The 22,832-nt window shown below is 43.0% G+C and overlaps 1 protein-coding gene across 1 annotated transcript in view; it reads left to right on the forward strand.

Moving 5' to 3' along the window:
• Nucleotides 1-4,218: 4,218 nt before the first annotated feature.
• The window catches only part of LOC129857694 (mannosyl-oligosaccharide 1,2-alpha-mannosidase IC-like), a 121,144-nt gene continuing 102,530 nt past the window's right edge, over nucleotides 4,219-22,832 (forward strand). The window contains exon 1 of the mRNA XM_055926189.1: nucleotides 4,219-4,336. Coding sequence (XP_055782164.1) covers nucleotides 4,240-4,336 — 97 coding nt within the window. The 5' untranslated portion in view covers nucleotides 4,219-4,239. The remainder of the gene's footprint in view (nucleotides 4,337-22,832) is intronic.

Genomic DNA, 22,832 nt, shown 5'->3' on the forward strand with positions numbered 1-22,832 from the left:
AAATGTTTCGACAGAAACACGATTTATCATAATAAAAATGTCCTACCTTGAGCTGTTCTTCCATCAGTATCTTGGGCAAAGGATCCTTTCTTGGGAGAAATCGTCTTTTGGTGGAAAGCTGTCCTCTTGCCATGTGGAAATGTCAACTACGTTCGGGATGAACTGAAAAGCGTTCCCAACTTTTCACATCGTTGCAAAAATAAATGTCCCAAAATCGCACTAAACGGATATAAATTGCTATAAAACGCTTTAAATTAACTACTTTGTGATGTTTGTAACTCCTATAACGAGTGAAAAGATGACCGGAGAAATATAACAGGCTAAACTAACGCTTGGAACAGGAGAGGGTCGGTGTCTTCCACGCGCGTTACGCAGCAAGAAAAGACTTGCTAGCTAAAGGTTTTTTTCATTTGTAGGGCCTGTGAACGAGCAATCGAGCCCGTTGGAATCGTCATCACGTAAAGGCATCCAGGGGAAGACGTAAGAAGTGTCCGTATAGTCATAGCAACGACAGTGCCCGTTTAAATGACTTCAGAAAAGTGGCCAACGTTTCTCAAATCTGACTCCATGTCAGGGAAATTGCTGTAGAATGGGCTCTGTTCCACTTAGAGACAAAATTTCAACTCCTATAGAAACTATAGACTGTTTTCTATCCAATAATAATAATAATATGCATATTGTACGATCAAGGATTTTGTGGGAAGCCGTTTAAAAAATTAGCCACATTAGCATAAATAGTCTAAACAGCGCCCCCATCCCCAACAGGTTAACCCTTTACAGAAGAGAGGGTAGTTGTGACCTCGAGTACGGTATCCATTTTAGGCCACCCTCAGCCTCAAGCCTCACCCCTTTTTGTGTCAATTGTCAACACTGCTTGAGGCTGAGGGTATCCTAAAATGGACCCCATACCAGGCTTGGCATGTCCATGGTGTTTTTGTGGTATTTGCTGCTTATCTACAGCTGCTGCTTATTTACAGCTGGTTTTGATGAGAAAACCTAAAGTCTTACAGCACCTTTCGTCAAATGATCAGACAGTGAGTTTTCTCATTAATGGAAGGAAAACAAATGTCTCTGTAATGATTTTCTTTGCTCATCATGTTGTTGTATTTGCTACGCGGAAAACCGGTGATATTGCATCTTTCCCAGGAGATTTTGATAAAGCTGTTTGGTGTAAGCATATTCACTGAAGCGCTCTAAGCCATCTTGTTTTTCATGTCGAGTGTTGTCGTGCGAAAATCCTCGAGAGTCAGGTTGGAAAGAATTGACTTCCGACCTCAGGGAATGGAATTGGCAAATTACATTCTGATAAATGTGTGATTCATTTTAATCACTGGCTGCTATTGAACTGCTTTCCCCAAGAACCAGCCAATTAATGAGCCAAAGAGCAGTTGCGACTGGCGCTGAATGTCTAGCGTATTTACCTCTGGCAACAGTTTGCCCCCATCCATTTGCTCTCCTAGAAAGGTTGTCTGGGTGGAAGCGTGCTAGGGCTATAGTGGGTGCTATCGATTGGTGTGGTCTCTGATTGTGTGTGCGATTAGGTGTGTGTATGTGTGTGCGGCTGATGATGATCGTGGCATGTTAGGCCTGTGATCCTGGCGGTCTCTGACCCTAGTCATCTCACGGCGCCCTACTGATCACAACATTGTCAGGGGATATAATTATACAGGCCTGTGTCCTCCTCCTCCCCACTGGTGTAGAGACATCAATAATTATCTCTATGCATGTTGTATCTACAGTTTGTGTGGAGCATCACATCCAGCTGGCTGCTAGAGCCACTGGGGAAACAGTGGGGAGTAGGAGTTAGGGAAGAGGCTTTGAGTGATGGCTGTACGTTCGAGTAAACAAGCAGAACGCTCTCTAATCTTGCTGCGTTACATAGAAATATATTTACTACGAGGATTCAGCACCAAACTACTTTTGAGAAATTATCTGAGCATGTTATCTATTATTCTATGTATTTGACCATTTCTGTGTAGATTACTATGCCACTGGACCTGAATATTAAAATTGATATTATATCAGAAACCACAGCTTCTGGCAAGTTTGCATTATTCCCGGGTTATTTCCTGCTTTCGTTTCTCATTCTGTACAGATTGCATTCTGCAATCTCACAACACTCAGTTATTTTGTGCTTTAACTTCAGAGCTTCCCCAGTCCAGATAAAGTGAACACGGAGTTCAAATGTTTACAAAACCCCAGCATTTATGTCAAAGTCATTTTTTCCATTATACTTTCTATCCCTGGGGAGTGGAGCAAGACTAGCGTTTTATTTTAAAAAGTGTATTTCATCTGAAACCTGAATCCTTTGCTCTGAGGAAAATGATTTTGTCTGATATTGTAAACTATGCTTGTCTTTCTGGCCCTGGCTGGAGTTATTGCCATACAAACAAATTTGCACCATCAATATCCTTGATGCTAATCCCCAAATCATGTCTCAAGCTAGTTCTTTACTTTCCCTGGATGCGGTCCTGCATAAATTATTGGTGTTAATATTGGCATATCTCTAGGCGAGAAAGCTTCTTTTGAAACGATGCCCGCTCAAATTGGCTGGGACGACTATTCTGCAAAGGCTCAACAATGACAGTGAGTGTGCAGCTGTGGTAACTGTTGCCTCCCTATGTGTGTGTGGATGGGTGAGCAAGCGTGTGTGTTTGTGAAAGTGTTGTGTAAACCTGCATTAGGCCACAAGGCAGGATGTTGTTGTTTCTGCCTGTTTCTACTGTTCACTCTGCTCTCGTGGTCACTGAAAACCCGACCTTCACTGATGCAAGCCGAGCTGAGCTGCCATAACTCACCAGCCCAGGTAGCACCAGCTCGGCTCTCAACCTTTCTTGAACCTTGACCCCTTTTTTCATCAGTTGCTAGAGCTTTCAGATCTGAAGAACATGTATTCCCTCTCTTCGGCTGTTATATGTGAGAACACTCTCTCATAGACTAATGTGTACACAATTTGAGAGAAATAAGCTTTTTGTGCACATGAACATTTCTGGGATCTTTTATTTCAGCTCATGAAACATGGCACCAACGTTTTACATGTTGCGTTTATATTTTTGTTCAGTATATTAAGTTGCATGTGTGTCTTGGGCTAAGATGGATGCTGCCTGCTCTCAATTAACCTCTGGAGACCACCACAGGCTCATGCAGTATTAATGATAGAAATCACATCATATTACTACTGCGCCCCTGAAAAAAACTATTCCTGGTGTGTCAGTCAACCACATCAAATTCTGACATGCTGGGGTGGTGTGGTGGTTAGCTAATTACCTCGGTGGGAGATTTACAGGAAGTAGGAATTCTGCCTTTGTTTCAATATTTACATGTATATCAGTGGGCTTAAGTGTTCCTTTTGTGTTTTTATGATTGATTCATATTCAGAAGATCATATGCTATTAATATTCTTATCCTCGTTGATAGTACACTATATTTGACTGCAGAAAAAAAGCTATGACAGACATCCAGGTGATTGTACCTGAGGTCTGCATCACAGTTGCCAGAAAGTCCAGGAAAGTTACAAGCTCAGCCACAGCCACACAGAGCACAGACTTGCATAGCCTTTACTCGACATCAAAACAAAATGTACGTATTAACAAATAAATTCTCTTAAGTTCATCGCCTCCTAGAGAAGCGAGAACAAACAAGAACGCTGCCTGAGACACTGCCTCGGCTGCTGTCAGTGTCTGCCTAGTCGTGAATTTATGCATTCGTTTGATGAACGTCAACTAACTTCCCCTTCAGATTCTACCGAACTAATTATAAACGTGTCGCTCGAGGCAGTGATATGATCGATCAAGCATGGGCTCTTCCAGCCATAATGATTAAGTTGGGCTCCGGAGTGGCGCAGTGGTCTAAGGCACTGCATCTCAGTGCAAGAGGCGTCACTACAGTCCCTGGTTTGAATCCAGGCTGAATCACATCCGGGCTGTGATTGGGAGTTTTTTATTTCAATTGAGGAGATCTTGGAAGGTTTTTGGAATGAGAATGGCGTTGCACCTTGTTTTTAATTTGATTTGACCGGGGTACTTGGGTGTATTGTCAATGGCATTGTTTAGCTGTGTGGTTTATGTGTGATAATTGCATGCCTGTGTTAAATCCACAGCAAATCAATAATCCATAATTGACATTGCTGCAGGCCACCATTCCAGTTTAATTAAGGCTGTTGTTGTAAATCAGGTGGTTTGCCATCAGTTTAGTGACTGACCTGTGTTCTTAACCCCGTCACCTGTTTTTGTGTTTCAGATGATGAAGTTTGCCTGGGACAACTACAAGAGCTTTGCCTGGGGAAAGAACGAGCTACGGCCCCTGACCAGGAATGGCCACATTGGGAACATGTTTGGTGAGTGGTGTTTTGCGGCCCCAGGCTAAAACGCCCCATATGCCCTCACAGGTTACTGGGGAGCTGCCCGTGAAGGTCTTACAGTCTTTATCAAAAACAGTCAAATGGTCTGCAGTCATGGACACACAATTGTCTGTGGGTCTTAGTCGACCTCTAGGTCAAAGAGTTTTCATTCATGCTAATCGCTCATAGAAGAGGATGCTCTCATTGTGGAAGGTATCTTTCGCTCGTGAACATTTTAGAGGCATGCCGGATGCGGATCCCCTGGCTACCATTATTTAATCATCTTTGTTGTGTTGCATATGGTTGCACTGTAGGTGGAAAAGGCCTGCCATAGGCTTCCTGACTAGCAGTGCATGTTATGTGCATTTCCCACCTGTCGGTGTGTATGAACCCACCTGTCAGAATGGTTCTTTCCGGGTCCATCAGACTGTGATCTGTCCCAGCAGCCTTTGTACCACCTTGTCATTGTGTGGCCATTAATCGGACATGGTACCAGAAGGTTCCTCAGGTCCCTAATGACACGCATACACACAAACACGTCTGAGCGACAGGATATCCTGTGGTAAAGCTCTTAATAGAAGTGTGATCAGCTTTTAATAAGGATAAGTTTGGTGGGCCTTTGTCTGTCTGACACGCCCGAGTTCATCCACGTCCTGTCTACTTCGATTGTGGAGTATTGAGGCCATTATGTGAGACAATGCAACCTTTCTGTCTGAGGTTTGACGGCATCTCTTCTTTCTCTCTCATCATGTAGTAGTAATACGATAATGTGTCTTCCAAATAGAAAATGCATGTAAATGTGATTGTACTCTAGTATTCATGTAAATGTCATGCATTATGCAAGTAGGGTGATAACTCGGCCTTCTCTCTTCCCCATGTGTTGGAATTAAGATCCAACCCTTTGCATGATATCTGGTTGTATTTCATAGCCCTACAGGTGTAGGATTTTAATTTGATCAGCCTGCAGGAAATTTAAAACATTTAAAACGTTAGTCATTTCCATTTTGAAAGTTCAAACGTGATTTTCCCTTACGAAAAATGTATCAACCCCTGCTAAAATGTCAATTCATCACAATCCACATAAAAAATGCACATTTCCTTTTGCTGCAGAATTTGCTACTGCAGGATTTCCTCCAGTAGCAAATTGACTCAAATTAAGATTTTACACCTGTAAGTAACCATCTGTGTATGGGTTATCATTATGATCATTCTGGTAAAGAACTTTTACGGTAGCTGCCTGAAAGATCCGTTAAAGAAATATCTGTACATTCTATTTTAAAGCAGCTTTGTAGACCTAACACATGGGAAGATCTTACACCTTCTAAATAGTATTGACAACTTTGCTCTACCTAATTACACAGTACCACTTAAGGTGCCCTTATGCAGTGAAATGTGGAAATAACACAGACAGCAGCTATTAGAGGTTAGAGGTCACCAAATTCCTACTGGTGTTTATCATTTAATTGCTTCCTATATCTGAGTAACGTAATTATCCTCTGTGAAATAAATATCCCCTATACGGATCAGCCAGATATACTCAGAGTAGATAGCTTATCGAAATCAGTAATCAGTAAATTTGTCTCTCAAAATTGTCTCTGTTCTTTCAAGTGTCTGGGGAAAGAAATCGGCTCACTACTTCAACCCAATATCGCTAATCCCACTAAGCAAATGAACTTCCATTCCGTTGGAAATCTGACATGGTTTTCTCTCTCCACGCCCCGTTTACTAATACTGACAAACATGTGGGAAGGGAAGAGAGGCGCGAGGTTGTCCTGTGGGTGACTGTCACACTGTGCTGGAGGAGTGCTACGTTGGAGTAAGCCAGGTGTGAAATTGGATGCCGTGTTCTTTAATTTAATCCCATGACTAAACAGAGATGGGGTTGAGATTGGATCGTCAGTTAGCCTACTTGTCACACGCATGTTCTAAACATGCTGAAAGTCACTGGAACGTCCCTCCTGCTCTCTCTCACTCCAGACTCAGTCAGAGCCCCTGAACGAGAGGTAGGACACATCTGCTGCTTGCCTCTCTTCTCTCTCCATCCTCTTTCTCTGCATCCTCCTAATTTTCTTCTCGGTTTTCCTCCTCTCTCTCTATGAGTCACGGTTTAAGACATCCCGCTTTTCCCTCTTTGCCCATGAAAAGGTCGTGGTACAGCTGGACAACTACAGAGAGAGAATACTGAGGAATTTACTCGGAAATATTAAGCGCAAGTTCATTCTCCCGTTTTTCACAAAGTTGTGGGCGAGTAATGGCACGGCAGAACTCTAGAGTGAGTGCTGAAGGCTCTTGTGTTTATGTGTGGGAGTGCACTTCACGTGGGAGTTTGCAGAACATTGATTTGTTCTGACCATCTACACCTCATTTACAACTTTTTAAAAGCATTTCATCATTATAATTCCTTGTTAACATTTTTTTTCCTAAGACCCACACATATTTGCTATAACTTTCAGAATGATAAGTAGGTGACACTTTACACAAAGTGGCCGATGACAGGAACCAGGCAAGAACAAGTGATTTTATGATTATTCTACACTTATTATACACACTTTTATGTTGTTCTAATGCTCAGTTTGAAATATAGGGAAGGATAAGTGGCAGCGTAATCTCTAACTCCTAGTTGTATCATAGGTTGCTCTAATGTTTAAAAAAAAGTCAAGTTGAATCATGAATGTCATATATCACATTGTTGAATGCTGAAGCAGTTGTCGTAGTTGTACGAGCTTAAATCACTGTTTACTTAGACCTGCTGATTAATCCTTGAGAGTCTATTGACTCTTCTGGGAAGGCTTGCCACTAGATGTTGGAACATTGCTGTGGGGACTTGCTTCCATTCAGCCACAAGAAAATTAGTGATGTAGGGAACTGGTGATGGGCGATTAGACCTGGCTGTCAGTCAGCGTTTCAATTCATCCCAAAGGTGTTCGATGGGGTTGATGTCAGGGCTCTGTGCAGGCCAGTCAAGTTCTTCCACACTGATCTCGACAAACCATTTCTGTATGGATCTACCTTTGTGCACCGGGGCATTGTCATGCTGAAACTGAAAAGGGCCTTCCCCAAACTGTTGCCACAAAGTTGTAAGCACAGAATTATCTAGAATGTCATTGTATGCGGTAGCTTTAAGATTTCCCTTCACTGGAACTAAGGGGCCTAAGGGACCATGAAAAACAGCCACAAACCATTATTCCTCCTCCACCAAACTATACAGTTGGCGCTATGCATTGGGGCAGCTGGTGTCCTCCTGGCATCCGCCAAACTCAGATTAGTCTGTCGGGCTGCCAGATGGTGAAGCAGGATTCATCACTCCAGAGAACACGTTTTCACTGCTCCAAAGTCCAATGGCGGCAAGCTTTACACCACTCCAGCCGACGCTTGGCATTGTGCATGGTGATCTTAGGCTTGTGTGCGGCTGCTCGGCCATGGAAACCCATAGCATGAAGCTCCCGACAAAATCTTTTATACTCCTGTCAGCAATGGGCGTGGCTGGTAATAGACAAATCCACTCATTTGAAGGGCTGTCCACAGTCTTTTGCATGTATAGTGTATCTGTTTTGCATCGGCTGCAACTCAATCCACTGCATCCGCCTATGTTGCCCTTTCGCATCTGCGGTGGAAAGTGGAAGAGCTGCAGCTCTATTTGTCAGACCAGGAGATATTCTGAAAGTCGGTCTTCTCACGGAAACGTCTGTAGCGGCCGAACGGTTTGGCCTACAAACTAACATGACCACTCTATGGAAAGATGAGACTCTCACGAACACAGTGGTGTTATCTGTTTTACAAGTGTCACGGGACTCGTCTGAAGGTAACCCATACACATTAATGGAAGTAGGAAGGTAGTTTTGTGGCAACAAAAATTAGGGGTTAAATATGTGTAGAAAATGTAATAATAATATTTCATGAGCTTTCTTATATGTCCTAGATATAGGACAGACACGTCAAAACCTTATTCCGTATGATACATTTGATGGTCTTTTCTGCCATTTATGAATATGTCTTTATTGGCTATCACGTTTAATTTGGTCTCTGATCCTCAGATGGTTCTTTGTTAGTTTTGTTATATTTGACAGACATCTATTTACTCAGTTTTCTATTTACACAGACAAGGCAAATTGGACAACAAGTCTTCTAAATGTGTCATGGCCGGATGCTTAGAGAAATTAAACGAGTGCTGTTGATATGCCAAGTACAATCGAGGAATCATGTTGACATACTCAATCATGACTCATTGAAACTGGATCTGTTATGAAATTGAAATCCCTATGATAGTATGGAAGGTTGGTTTAATCTTTAATGTGGTATGAGAAATGTTGTTCTCTGTGTAATGCCTTTGACTGGTAATGGAGAGACATAATGCGTCACACTGGCAGATTAGCTTGTGTGTGTGTATGTGTTTTTGGTTTTACTGTCCATGGGGACCAGAAGTCCTCACAAGGATAGTAAAACAAGGAAAATTCAGACAAATGTGGGCATTTCGCTGGTCCCCACAAGGAAAAAGGCTATTTTAGGCTTAGGGGTTAGGGTTAGGGTTACAATTAGGTTTAGGGTAGCCCTTTCCTGCAGTTGAATGACCAAAGTGCCCTCTAGTGGCCTAATTGGTGGAATGTTTTTCATAATTTCATAATTAATAAACTTTTTTTTTTAATGCCGAAATCTGTTGTTTCTATGTCAAACAGTTTTGTTATATTTCAGTTCTCTGTGATGTATATAAAGTGTAATATGCACTTAAATGTAAACTTAAAATTGAATACATTTCAACTCTACAGTACATCTAACATGGTACAGGTGCCTTCTTTTTTTGCGCCCATAACCATGTGTGTGAGGTGTATACTTTTGTTTCAAAGTAAATTTGTTGGACTACCAAGAAACACTGTGTGACCCTGATTTAGCCCACTACAGTAAAAGGTTACACAGTGTGTGTGTGTGCGTGCGTGCGTGCGTGCGTGCGTGCGTGCGTGCGTGCGTGCGTGTGTGTGTGTGTGTGTGTGATGTATTCATCGCAGCCACAATCACCCACCTATGTAGTTGGATGTTTCTTAGGAGAAGTTACATTCTAATAAAACAGTTGAAGTTGGAAGTTTACATACACTTAGGTTGGAGTCATTAAAACTTGTTTTTCAACCACTCCACAAATTTCTTGTTAACAAACTATAGTTTTGGCAAGTCGGCCAGGACATCTACTTTGTGCATGACACAAGTAATTTTCCAACAATTGTTTACAGACAGATTATTTCAAGTATAATTCACTGTATCACAATTCCAGTGGGTCAGAAGTTTACATACACTAAGTTGACTGTGTATGTAAGTTGACTGAAAATTATGTCATGGCTTTAGAAGCTTCTGATAGGCTAATTGACATAATTTGAGTCAATTGGAGGTGTACCTGTGGATGTATTTCAAGGCCTACCTTCAAACTCAGTGCCTCTTTGCTTGACATCATGGGAAAATCTAAAGAAATCCGCCAAGACTTCAGAAAAAAATTGCACAACTGCACATGGGGACAAAGATCATTTTTTTGTTGAAATGTCCTCTGGTCTGATGAAACAAGAATATACATTTTTGGCCATGATGATCATCGTTATGTTTGGAGGAAAATGGGGGAGGCTTGCAAGCCGAAGAACACCATCCCAACTGTGAAGCACGGGGGTGGCAGCATCATGTTGTGGGGGTGCTTTGCTACAGGAGGGACTGGTGCACTTCACAAAAGATGGCATCATGAGGAAGGAAAATTATGTGGATATATTGAAGCAACATCTCAAGACATCAGTCAGGAAGTTGAAGCTTAGTACAAATTCTTTATTTTACCTTTATTTAAACAAGGCAAGTCAGTTAGGAACAAATTCTTATTTTCAATGACGGCCTTGAAACAGTGGGCTAACTGCCTTGTTCAGGGGCAGAACGACAGATTTTTACCTTGTCAGCTCAGGGATTCGATCTTGCAACCTTTTGGTTACTAGTCCAAGGCCGTCAAGGCCGTGACAAATAAAGTTAGATTTTTATGTATTTTTATTTCTCTCTCTCTCTCTCTCTCTCTCTCTCTCTCTCTCTCTCTCTCTCTCTCTCTCTCTCTCTCTCTCTCTCTCTCTCTCTCTCTCTCTCTCTCTCTCTCTCTCTCTCTCTCTCTCTTTCTCTATTTCAATTAAATTCAAGGGGCTTTATTGGCAAAGGAAACATATGTTAACATTGCCAAATCAAGTGAATTAGATAATAAACAAAAGTGAAATAAACAATAAAAATGAACAGTAAACATTACACTCACAGAAGTTCCAAAATAATAAATACATTTCAAGTGTCATATTATGTATATATACAGTGTTGTAACGATGTGTGAATGGTTAAAGTACAAAAGGGAAAATAAATAAACATAAATATGGGTTTTATTTACACTTCTTTACTGGTTGCCCTTTTCTTGTGGCAACAGGTCACAAATATTGCTGCTGTGACTGCACACTGTGGTATTTCACCCAGTAGATATGGGAGTTTATCAAAATTGGGTTTGTTTTCGAATTCTTTGTGAATCTGTGTAATCTGAGGGAAATATGTATCTTTCTCTCTCTCTCAATTTCAATTCCCTTTCTCACCCTCTCTTTCTTTCTTTGTCTCTCTCGCTCTCTCTCCCTTTCTCTCTTTCTCTCTCACACACACACGCGCCCGCGCGCGGGCACACACACTGTGCAGTGATTATCTTAGGTCAGCTTGAAGTGCTCATTTAGCTAGACAGGTAGTTAAGGCTTCCCTGGCTGGCAGACAGAATATTTCTGTAGTCTGAATTGGAGCTTGAGAGTTGTGCCTCAGCCAACACACATCATTACAGGGGAATAGCTGATGGACAGGAGAGTCGACAAGGGCAAGGACATGTGCACCAACTGTCACTGCCTTCTGAGAGAACAAGCAGATCGCCTGGAGTAGAGGATGATGAGAAGGCTTCATAACATCCAAGGCTTGCGGCTAGGAAAATACTTGTATATGTATAGATATGGAGAGAAACTTTCTGAGCAGGGAGGGTAACATAAAGTCATGCAGGGACACTTGTTAATATTTAGAGAATTGCCAGTGAAAACACTTAAGCACGTTGAATAATTTTGAGAGTTTGGCTCGGGCGCTCTCGCTGGTGCCCTAGTTTTATGAGTGTTTAAACTAAAAATAATCTTGTGACATTCTTCTTCAAGCGTGCTAATTATCTGTGAGGCTGATTCGAAGCAAGCATCAAGCGGCAGGTGTTCCCTGTCTTTGAGCAGAGCTAGAACTTGAGCTGGAGTACGATGTAAAAGGACGAACAGGTGGTGAAAGTGATGCACTGGATCAACTCTCAAACCCCACAGATGAGCACCGGAAGAAATAGCAAAGAGCAGTGCAAACAAACACTAGCAAAGGGGACCCTGAGTTTGGGAAACCCTGGGTCAGGCAGTATTATTATTTTCCTTTTAGTTTATTGAATACGGTTAAAAAGAAGAAAAACAGAACCATATGTTTTTGGGGAATCATCAAGATTACCGGTGTGCTGGAGTTTTTCTTATTTTTAATAGTATACTTTTAGCTCCATGTACCTAGTATCACGTTAAGGTGTATGAGTTTACTCTTTAACGTTTATGGAGTACAGCCTTTAGCATTCACTTGAATTCACCCAGGCAGTGATTCCCTGGAATTTTTAAAGACGGAAGTATAGCCTACTCTTGTTGTCGTTGCTGTTCTCTCTCGCTCCCCCAGACTCCTAATACCGTATCATTCCGTGTCCAAATCACTCAAACCAAATTTCAGTGGACAAGTTGATTGTTCATTTTGTTCAACCTCTAGGTCAAACAAACAAACCTTCCAAATACAACAGAAAGGTATTCATTCAGTACCACTCCATTGTGAATAACAATCAAGGCTTGGGCTCTTTGACTCCAGGGCTATTTGCTTGCCTTTGTACATGGCTGGGAAGCAGCAGCTAAAGAGGAGAGGATATTTTTCATGTCAACCCCGTCTGCCCGTTATGTGTCCTTGGAAACCTTGGCCTTCTTTCACCTCTCAGCCCCCCCCCCCCCCCCCCATCAGAATAAATGAAAGAGAGAAAACATTGGCTGACTTTCAAACACCCTACGAGATCTCCGGCTGCTGTAAGGAATAGGATTAGGCGGCAAGCTCCAGGAACGGTCGGCTGAAAGCTCTCTGTAAACTGCTCATAAACAGACCGTTGCTTCAGGCCAACACTGCCACAAAAAAACACGAGTAAATCCTTCTTTTGTGTCTCTGCTTACTGAGACAAAAAACGGTGATGGAAATGCTAACCAAGATTATGTCCCAGTTTTCTAGATTGTCACACATAGACCTACTGTGTACAGTCACTTGTCAATGTCTTTCACACCAATAGGTGTCCACTTGATGAGTTTTGATGATTCTTTTTGTTTTCTGCACCATGACTCATTTTTTTTGAAAAGTAAGGTTTCTTTTTAAGCCTCTGCCTATTTTGCCAGCTTCCGACCCTGAGCTTTATTGTTGTGGACTGGTCAGAAAATGATGCAAGTCGTTCCTGTATCTCATTAAAACAAATGGTGACAGTATCACTTCCTCTTCATGCTCTCTAATGCGAGGCGAACCATCCCCGAGCTTTAATAGGGGCTTAAAGGGATGTTCATCCACTGTGAGCGATGTCATTACTGCGGCTTTAGAGTATGTGGATCACTAACTTAAGCACACACTGTATCATACAGAGCAAACCCAACGCAGCCAGATGCTGAGGAGAACATCGCGGTCATGATAGTATAGCAGAAAAGAACATAACATTAGCAGTCGCTGCATCTCTTTTCCCTGTGGAGCACAATGTTGTCCTCCAGTAGTTGTTCTATCCTTAAACAATGCATCTCTTATGGCTAGTAATTGGATTGTCTACAGGCAGTGTTTTTTGGCAGTTCTCTCTCTCCCCAACACAAAGAGACGGAACGCCCCACTCTCTCCTCGCTCCCCTTTGCAATTTCCTCTTGCCCTTTATCTTATCGCTGTGTCCTTTCTCAAAATATATTTTTATTTCCCTCGTTTCATCCCCCCTCGGTAGTCTCTACAACTCTGCCGCCCCTCCTCCTCTTTTCTTATTTTCTCTCCTCCCATGAGGTGCAATTAAAAAGCACCAGCCTTCCCAGAATGCGACACGGGCCCCTCGGCCCCTACGTGGACCCCAGGAAGAGTAACTGATGCTTTTGCAGCGGCTAATGGGGATCCTAATAAATACCAAATACCCCTTGACCTTTTGCGCACAGCACACCCAGGTACCATTTAAACCAGAGGCGTTTATTGAAAAACCCCACAAGCACTTCAATCGTCGTAAAAGCAGCATGGAGCACGGCGAAGGCCATGTTGGAAGCTCAATGGAAGCCGATCGATGCCCCCAGGTGATGAAGTTGAGGGTATTTATTATTTAAGAGTCCTCTTCCCTCCTCTTCCACAGAGGTGGGATCAGTGGAAACCTTTTAGAGACCAGTTGGTGGTCCGTGAATCCCCCCGGTCCCTTCCCTCTGATGGATAAGAATGTCTGCTAGCCAGGGTGAATTATTATGATGTGAGTAGGAGAAAAACCTATGAGACATAGAGAGGCCTAAGATTCTGAAGGCGTCTTTGGAGAGTGCCAGTCTGTATAGATACTGTCACAGTGAATAAAACCATACAGGAGACACACACTGGCACCATGTTTCCGAGGGTCAAGTCGACCTTTAAGCCCCATCATTCGCAGTCCTCCCTTTTCTGTTATCCGGAGATTTATTTTTATTAAAGGCGTTGAACTGGGAAGCACCCTAACGTTATTGCCATTCTATCCACCGCCCTCCCAACTGTACAGAGAGCACACAGTTCTTTCCCACTCTCCAATTATGTCCCAGAGTGCATCTGGTCTCAGGGGTAGTGTGCATTCGGTGAAGGTGCCAGTAGGGAGGGGTAAACAAGGTGGGAGGACCTTTTTGTCAGGGTTAAATGAAGGGCTAGGCAAATGACGCCTCTACTCTGACTGTCAAATAATACATACAAGCAGCGTGAAGGGTCAACCCCACCCGTTCACACCCGCCTCACCCCCGCTTACTTCCCCCTCATCCCACAGGCACTGTTATGGGTGACATACAGTGTGGAAGATATCATCTACTGTATATCTCCATAGCGACAGAGCCCCAGGTGACAAGTCACTTTCCCAACCCCCCCCCCCCCCCTGTCACTTCTCTCACCCTGGAGACCCAGTCCCAACCCTCCTTTCAATCTCACAGATCTGATGTTGAACCAATAAGGTTTCCATCGTTCTCTCCAGCAAGACACAAGTCATCATAATTAAAGTCTTGTGTGTGCTGGGGGATGGGCATACTGGATCTTTCACACATAAAGTGTCATTCAAATGTGATATTTTTCCCACCATTGAAACCTCTTAAGGATCGGCCCTTTTTTTCTTCTTTTTTTTTATTCGCCTAAAATGACATGCCCAAATCTAATTGCCTGTAGCTCAGGACCTGAAGCAAGGATATGCATATTCTTGGGGGGTGCATTTGAAAGGAAACACTTTGAAAGTTGTGGAAATGTGAAATTAATGTAGGAGAATATAACACATTAGATCTGGTAAAAGATAATAGAAAGAAAAAATATATATTTTTTATCTTTGAAATGCAAGAGAAAGGCCAATATATAACTTAGGAATCTAGGCACAATTTAGATTTTGACCACTAGATGGCAGCAGTGTATGTGCAAAGTTTTAGACTGATCCAATGAACCATTGCATTTCTGTTCAAACTGTTGTATCAAGACTGCCCAAATGTGCCTAATTGGTTTATTAATACATTTTCAAGTTCATAGCTGTGCACTCTCCTCAAACAATAGCATGGCATTCTTTAACTGTAATATTTACTGTAAATTTGACAATGCAGTTAGATTAACAAGAATTTAAGCTTTCTGCCCACATCAGATATGTCCTGGGAAATGTTCTTGTTACTTACAACCTCATGCTAATCACATTAGGCAACATTAGCTCAACAGTCCCGCGGGGGAAACCGATCCTGTAGAGGTTATTAAACAAACCAGTTTTTATTTTTTTTATTTTTTTTATTTCACCTTTATTTAACCAGGTAGGCTAGTTGAGAACAAGTTCTCATTTGCAACTGCGACCTGGCCAAGATAAAGCATAGCAGTGTGAACAGACAATTGACAGTTGTGAGATGCAGTAGATATGTATAGCTCTCATTATTCTACCTACTGTATTTTCTAAGGGAATGTTCAGTAGTTGTCTTCTTAGAGGTAGACATTCTACACAACACAATGTTTTCTTTGCTAGGTCTCAGGGAATAGGAAGACCTAGCTTCTAGCATATGGAGAAGATTTTCCCCAAGAGACACATGCAAGAAGGGTTGTGTTATGATGAGCTTCTATTGGCTGTCATGGACAAAGTGGAGTTTTTAATATATAGGGTGCATTTGGAAAGTATTCAGACCCCTTGACTTTTTCAAATTTTTGTTACTTTATTTTATTTTGTTACTTTATTCTAAAATGGATTACATTTATTTTTTACCCAAATCAAATTTTATTGGCCACATACAGATATTTAGCAGATGGTATTGTGGGTGTAGCGAAATGCTTGTGTTCCTAGCTCCAATAGTGCAGTAGTATCTAACAATTCACAACAATACACAAATCTAAAAGTAAAACAATGGAATAAAGAAATATATAATTTAAAATATTAGGACGAGAATAAAGAAATATATAAATATTAGGACGAGAAATATATAAATATTAGGACAAGACACACCTGTCAATATAAGGTTCCATAGTTGACAGTGCATGTCAGAGCAAAAACCAAGCCATAAAGTCGAAAGGATTGTCCGTAGAGCTCCGAGACAGGATTGTGTCGAGGCACAGATCTGAGGAAGGGTACCAAAAAAATGTCTACAGCATTGAAGGTCCCCAAGAACACAGTGGCCTCCATCATTCTTAAATAGAAGAAGTTTGGAACCACCAAGACTCTTCCTAGAGCTGGCCGCCTAGCTGTAGGAATAACATTTCTAAATGCCTGTTTTCACTTTGTCATTATTGGGTATTGTGTGTAGATTGATGAGAAACCCCCCCCCCCCCCCCCCCCCAATTGAATCAATATTAGAATAAGGCTGTAACGTAACAAAATGTGGAAAAAGTCAAGAGGTCTGAATACTTTCCGAATGCACTTTATATACAGCAATTAATGCATAAATTCAGATTTCACAGTTTGGAGTGCAGTGTCTTACTATTTAATGTGTTATTGCCAAGGGACCATCTATTGAATGGGAGTTGCCACCTGCTTCTCTCGTCTCATTAGCAGATCTTGCGTACATTCCAGGAGGGAAATCTGTGGCAGGAAACATGCATATTCTGAAAGCTTACTGTTTGTCCGTGTATGAGATGATACAGACGTTGTGTTCCACGTTTTGTAAAAATGCCCCATATAGTAGATCAGGATATATATAGAAACATTTTTTTACCTTTATTTAACTAGGCAAGTCAGTTAAGAACAAATTCTTATTTACAATGACGGCCTGTGATGTTTATGATGTTTATCGAAACATTATCCAAGTCTTACACAGGGATATTTTCACTGCTTCCTATATTAGGTGCAGGGGTGCAACAGGTAAGCATTCTCTACTGTACTTGTAGGTGATAACAGTATGTAAGAGGTACAGTGATAGTATGTACATTAAGGAGAGATTAGCTCCACAGCTAGTCTCTGACTGTACGCTGTGGGAGAAGACCGCCTGTCAGTACAGGTTTCTCCTTGCGCTGGATGATGGCAGACCTGGCTGCACTGCTCGGCTGCTGCTGGGACTGGAGCAAATGCCTGGAGCCTACAGGCCCCTACAGGTTCCTATGCACTGCTCCAGCCTCTAATACAGCTTCACAAGTCTCCTTTCTGGACTCAGCTGGGGTCCACAGACCTGCATGGACATCAGAGGGAGCAGAGGAAACTAGCTAGTGGGGTGTGCTAGAAAAAGTAGCTAGCTGAGTGAGCTAGCCGAGAGCTGGTAGGAATAGGTACCGATTACAGAATGAGCTACCATAGAGCTAGCAGAAAGAGCCAGTCAGTGAGGCAGCCTAGAGCTAGCAGAAAGAGCCAGTCAGTGAGGCAGCCTAGAGCTAGCAGAAAGAGCCAGTCAGTGAGGCAGCCTAGAGCTAGCAGAAAGAGCCAGTCAGTGAGGCAGCCTAGAGCTAGCAGAAAGAGCCAGTCAGTGAGCTAGCAGAAAGAGCCAGTCAGTGAGGCAGCCTAGAGCTAGCAGAAAGAGCCAGTCAGTGAGCTAGCAGAAAGAGCCAGTCAGTGAGGCAGCCTAGAGCTAGCAGAAAGAGCCAGTCAGTGAGCCAGCCTAGAGCTAGCAGAAAGAGCCAGTCAGTGAGCTAGCAGAAAGAGCCAGCCTAGAGCTAGCAGAAAGAGCCAGTCAGTGAGCTAGCAGAAAGAGCCAGCCTAGAGCTAGCAGAAAGAGCCAGCCAGTGAGCCAGCCTAGAGCTAACAGAAAGAGGTACAAAGTGAGCTAGCCGAGAGACAGTAGAAATAGGAATAGCGAGCGAACCAAGTAAAAAAAAAAATCCCAACATGAATTGCTTCACAGTAGAAGTGTGAATCAGCCAAGAGTGTTACCCGATTGCGCTAGCTGATTGAGATCGCAGGGAGTATGTTGCGTCATCACTTCAAGGCTTGACAGCGATCCAGTGGAAGCTCATCTTCAGCTGACGATGCTCGTCATGGTCTCGCTGTGTTGCCAGTCCCTACTGTGACAACTACACTGTTCTGAGCTATGCAAATATATCTTCTAGCTCCTCTGTGAGGACATACAGTAGTTGATAGGACTGGGGGAAGAATTCATTTCTATTAAACCTCACCCTCACAGACTACCCCTCTCCCCATCCTTGGATTAAAACAAACAAATCAAACCCCACTGTACTGAACATGAGCGCATCAACAAGCCCCTCGCCATAGGGATTACACAGCCGAGATAATGAAAAACTGGTAGCAAAATGTATGACGAAGCAGGGGGATTAAAAGGGATTGTACTGTACTCTATCGTAGAGAGAAATAGTTTGGGTCAAAAGTCAGGGGTTGACTTACCCAGGCCTACAACTTTATATCTCAGTCTGTTATTCCTTTCCACGACTCATCCCGTCTACTGGCCCTGGACCCAGAGTTTATGTAAACCGATCGGTCTTGTCCGAGTCGTCTGACGTGCTATATGTGTCACGCCGGAGACACAGTGACCCAGATGATGACGTCTTCATGGCTATTTGAGTCGATGGCATGGTCGGTGACATGGTCGGTGACATGGTCCGTGACATGGTCGGTGGGGTGTAGTAATCAGCTTGGCACTTTAATCACCAGCCGTCACTCCCTCAAGCCTTTAAGCTCACGGTCGCATTAAGAAACAGCTTTTCGGTCCTTTCACTTTTGGTTCTATTTATATCCCATCCTTGGCTCACTATAGGCCACTGCGTATCCCAGTAGTCGGCTTTAAATATTGTACCATGCGGAGTGCAATGGAATACTCACAAAGTGTTTGCGTTTTCCCCAACATACATCCACCAATCAGCCTGTTCTTCCCTCTATTTAGTCGACTATATTATCCATTTATATCCACAACCATGGTATACTGTATACGGTATCTCTCCTTATTCTCGGTGTAGACCTACTTTCTATGTGGAGTTTTGACTGGAATACTTTGTATGTATGTCTCCTTACTTAGTTTATGTTCTGTTAAATCCCCTGATCTACCATCTAGGCTTTTGCCCTTTGAAACAACACTGACAATGCAGCTCACAGTTCCCATTCACAGCTAGCATTCACAGCATTTTGGATTCCTCCCTACCCATTAACACAGCAGAAGTGTTTTTTGTTACTGTGGTGACCACCACACAGTTTCAACAGTAAGAGCCCTCCCTGACTAATAGGCCTAGTGCACACATTCTCCCTCAACCAATTATAATCCTTCTTCATCACACTCCACCACTAGTGTGTCTGTGCATGCAGGTTATTCATTGGTCGCCTGCTCAGGTATCTGAGGGATCCATTGGTAATTGGGCGGTAAAGGTGTGACTCGGTGCCCTAGACAGAGCATGATTAGAGAGCGGATACTGCATCGTGGTTTGCCCCTCTGTCCCCCTGTGTGGAGAGGAAAGGGGGAACGAATAAATAAATCAAAAGGTGTGAAATTAATGCTTTGTGTTGGTGTATCCTGCCGGAAGGGTTAGGGGAACTTTCAAACCACTGTCTGGGCCACACTTCAGAGAGAGGGGGGAACAGGATAACTGTGCCAAGAGCCCATGGCTTCCCTGAAACTACAAACAGAGAGAAAGTGAGAGAAGAGAGAGAGAGAGAGAAATGGTGGAGTTTAAGAAATGAATTGAGTTCTCAGAGTGAGTAAAGGAGAGTTTGGCTGGTGTTTTAAAGGTTGTCGGATGAGTTAAGGATTTGAAGTTCAACAAATGTTATAAAAGAGATGAACGCTTTTTGACCTTTGCAATTTGTTGTGAAATTGCAGGTGAGTGCATGAAATTAAAGGTGAGTGCATCTGCTGCGTTTTTAAACGAACCAATTATTGGTGAATTGTTAATTGATTGCTACTGTATGTACACCGTGTGTAAAGACTTTTCTCTCTTTACAAAATGTTTGGTTTGTCGGAAAATGCTCTATAACCTAATGTTCTACAGATGTAAATGATTTCCCGCAGTATATCCCATATCACAACATACAGTACCAATTCAAAAAAGCTCTCTATAATTACACTAGATGATTATTTCATTTATTTCCACAGGCAGTCTATACTTTGGGGCAGTTTGTTTGTAAAGTAGGATGGATCAAAACACACACACACACACACACACACACACACACACACACACACACACACACACACACACACACACACACACACACACACACACACACACACACACACACACACACCACACACACACACACCACACACACACACCTCCTCTTCCTCCCTCTGGGTATCCTCCTCTCCTACACTAATGATGCTGAACGACTCTGCTTTCATTTCTCCAGCTGACGGGTCCTCTCCATCAACAGGTTGGCCAGCTTATTCCAACCCATTTTAATTGGCCCAGGCAAACATTACTCAGGTGGCTGTGTGTGTGTCTGTCTCCACGCATGTGTGTGTGTGCTTTTGAGCATCGCACAGCTGACAGGCCAGGCTGCTCTGTTTAATCTCCAGGAGAGGCGGAGAGACCGGGGGAGATTTCTACTTCGGCTTCACCTGCTTACTGCTGGAGCCACAGCCTGCGGGCGCTAGAATCAATGCAAACTTCACTCTGCCCTCCGCATCTCCGTCTGGTAACAGGAAGACCTGTCAATTAGTTTACCGAGCTGCAGACTCGGAGTGCCTCCAATTTGTGGTGTAGGCTCTTTCTGCTACAGCTACTTGCTATTGGTATCAATGTCGTCGAATTGTTGGCACCATAGGCCCATCCTGGTCTGAAACAACTGACCAATCATGGCACAGTTGTCACCTCCAATCAGATGTGGTGGGTTAGTGGTTAATATAGCATCGGATATAATCTTCTTCCCACAGTGGCTGTGTGTCAATCGATCGTGGTGAGAGTGGTAGGAGGTGGATGGATGGACAGAGGGGTTCGATAGCACAGTATGCAGTCTGTAATCTCGTTGGAGATACTGTAGCATCTGACAGGACTGGGGGGCTGAGATGCTCTGTGTTTGTCTCACGCTCCCTCAGTGGCTAATTAGATGATGCCAGTTAGACTGACTCATCTGTACGCGCATGCTACATGATTGTAGCCTTTCTAATCATGTTTGGTTACTTTGTGTATCTGAGTGTGTGTGTGTGTGTGTATGGGGGGGGGGGTTGAGCACACATGTTAAGATGGCTTTAAGTCAATTAGTTTGGAATATCATGAGGAGTAGGAACTGAAAAACAAGAATAAGGGGGGCAATTAAAATCAGCGCGCATTAAAGCCTCCTGCATCAAAATATTAATTAGGGTGCGGAGGATGTAAATGAGAAAGCCGTCTCTCTCTCTCTCTCTCTCTCTCCCCTCCCTCCCCCCAGGTGAGGGCTTTTAGGGTGGACAACTTGAGGAACTAGGCCTATTAAGTTAATTGGCTGGGTCTTGTTTTTTGGCTGCGTTATGGAAACCATAACACCAAATAGAAGAGGCCAATCAGGTACAGGGATAGTCTACTTTATATGTCATTAGGGTTTGTCAAGTTGTTAGTTTTCCCCTGAGGAACATTATAAAGGTGAAATGAAGAGCGAGGGAGTCACGTTATTGGTTCTCTGTGTTGTGTTGTGGTCTGGGTACTACTTCCATGGTGGCCACCTGTGCTGAGATGATGACGATACCAACTGTAACAACAGCCATACAGGCACACTGCAGTCAGTACTTTGTTTAGGGGTGATATAGTGTAAGGGACCAAATCTCATATCCCGATATAGGTCATTTCATATCCCATTTCATATAACGATACATATCACGATATAGCACATTTTCTGTACATTCAATGAATAAATAGTTTTAATAAAATGGCCACATGTAAAGGCCTATTTCTTATTACATTTTGAATTATACTCAACAAATAAAAGGTACTTACTCATGTTTGATTATTTCTCCTTTTATTTAGAACCTTTGTGCAAATTTTCAATTAAGCATGTAACAAAATGTATTCATGTATAAAATCTAAAAAGGTAAATAGAAAACACTTCAACTATAGTTGCAAACAAAATAAATATAGGCCTAAAATATGTATATATTTTTGGGGGCTTGCCTGTTTTGCATGTTATTTTGGCATTAATACGTGTCTCACATCAATTTGTATTTGGTACCTTTGGTCGAGTGTTAGCACCAATTTACGAAACCCCCGTTTCTCGACCGTGTAAATTGGGGCCATGTCTTTGCAGATGTAAGTTGTAACGGCAGCTGTTATCTCCTTCCATCTTCGTGATTCTTTGCCATATGGTGTGCTGCGGGAAAAAGCCTCTTGTAACGTCTGAGTCGGGGGTTTGTTTTGAGCACTCGACTGTACGTTTTTGGGTCTCATCTGTAGACTCTCGCCGTACTGTTTCACATGAATCTTTTTATTTTATTTTAATTTTACCCACTTATCTCCCCAATTTCGTAGTATCCAATTGTTAGTAGTTACTATCTTGTCTCATCGCTACAACTCCCGTACGGGCTCGGGAGAGACGAAGGTCGAAAGCCATGCGTCCTACGAAACACAACCCAACCAAGCCGCACTGCTTCTTAACACAGCGCGCCTCCAACCCGGAAGCCAGCCGCACCAATGTGTCGGAGGAAACACCGTGCACCTGGCGACCTGGTTAGCGTGCACTGCGCCCGGCCCGCCACAGGAGTCGCTGGTGCGCGATGAGACAAGGATATCCCTACCGGCCAAACCCTCCCTAACCCGGACGACACTAGGCCAATTGTGCGTCGCCCCATGGACTTGAGCTCGAACCCAGAGTCTCTGGTGGCACAGCTAGCACTGCGATGCAGTGCCCTAGACCACT

This window comes from Salvelinus fontinalis, chromosome 6, assembly GCF_029448725.1.
Source record: "Salvelinus fontinalis isolate EN_2023a chromosome 6, ASM2944872v1, whole genome shotgun sequence".
Taxonomy (NCBI): Eukaryota; Metazoa; Chordata; class Actinopteri; order Salmoniformes; family Salmonidae; genus Salvelinus; species Salvelinus fontinalis.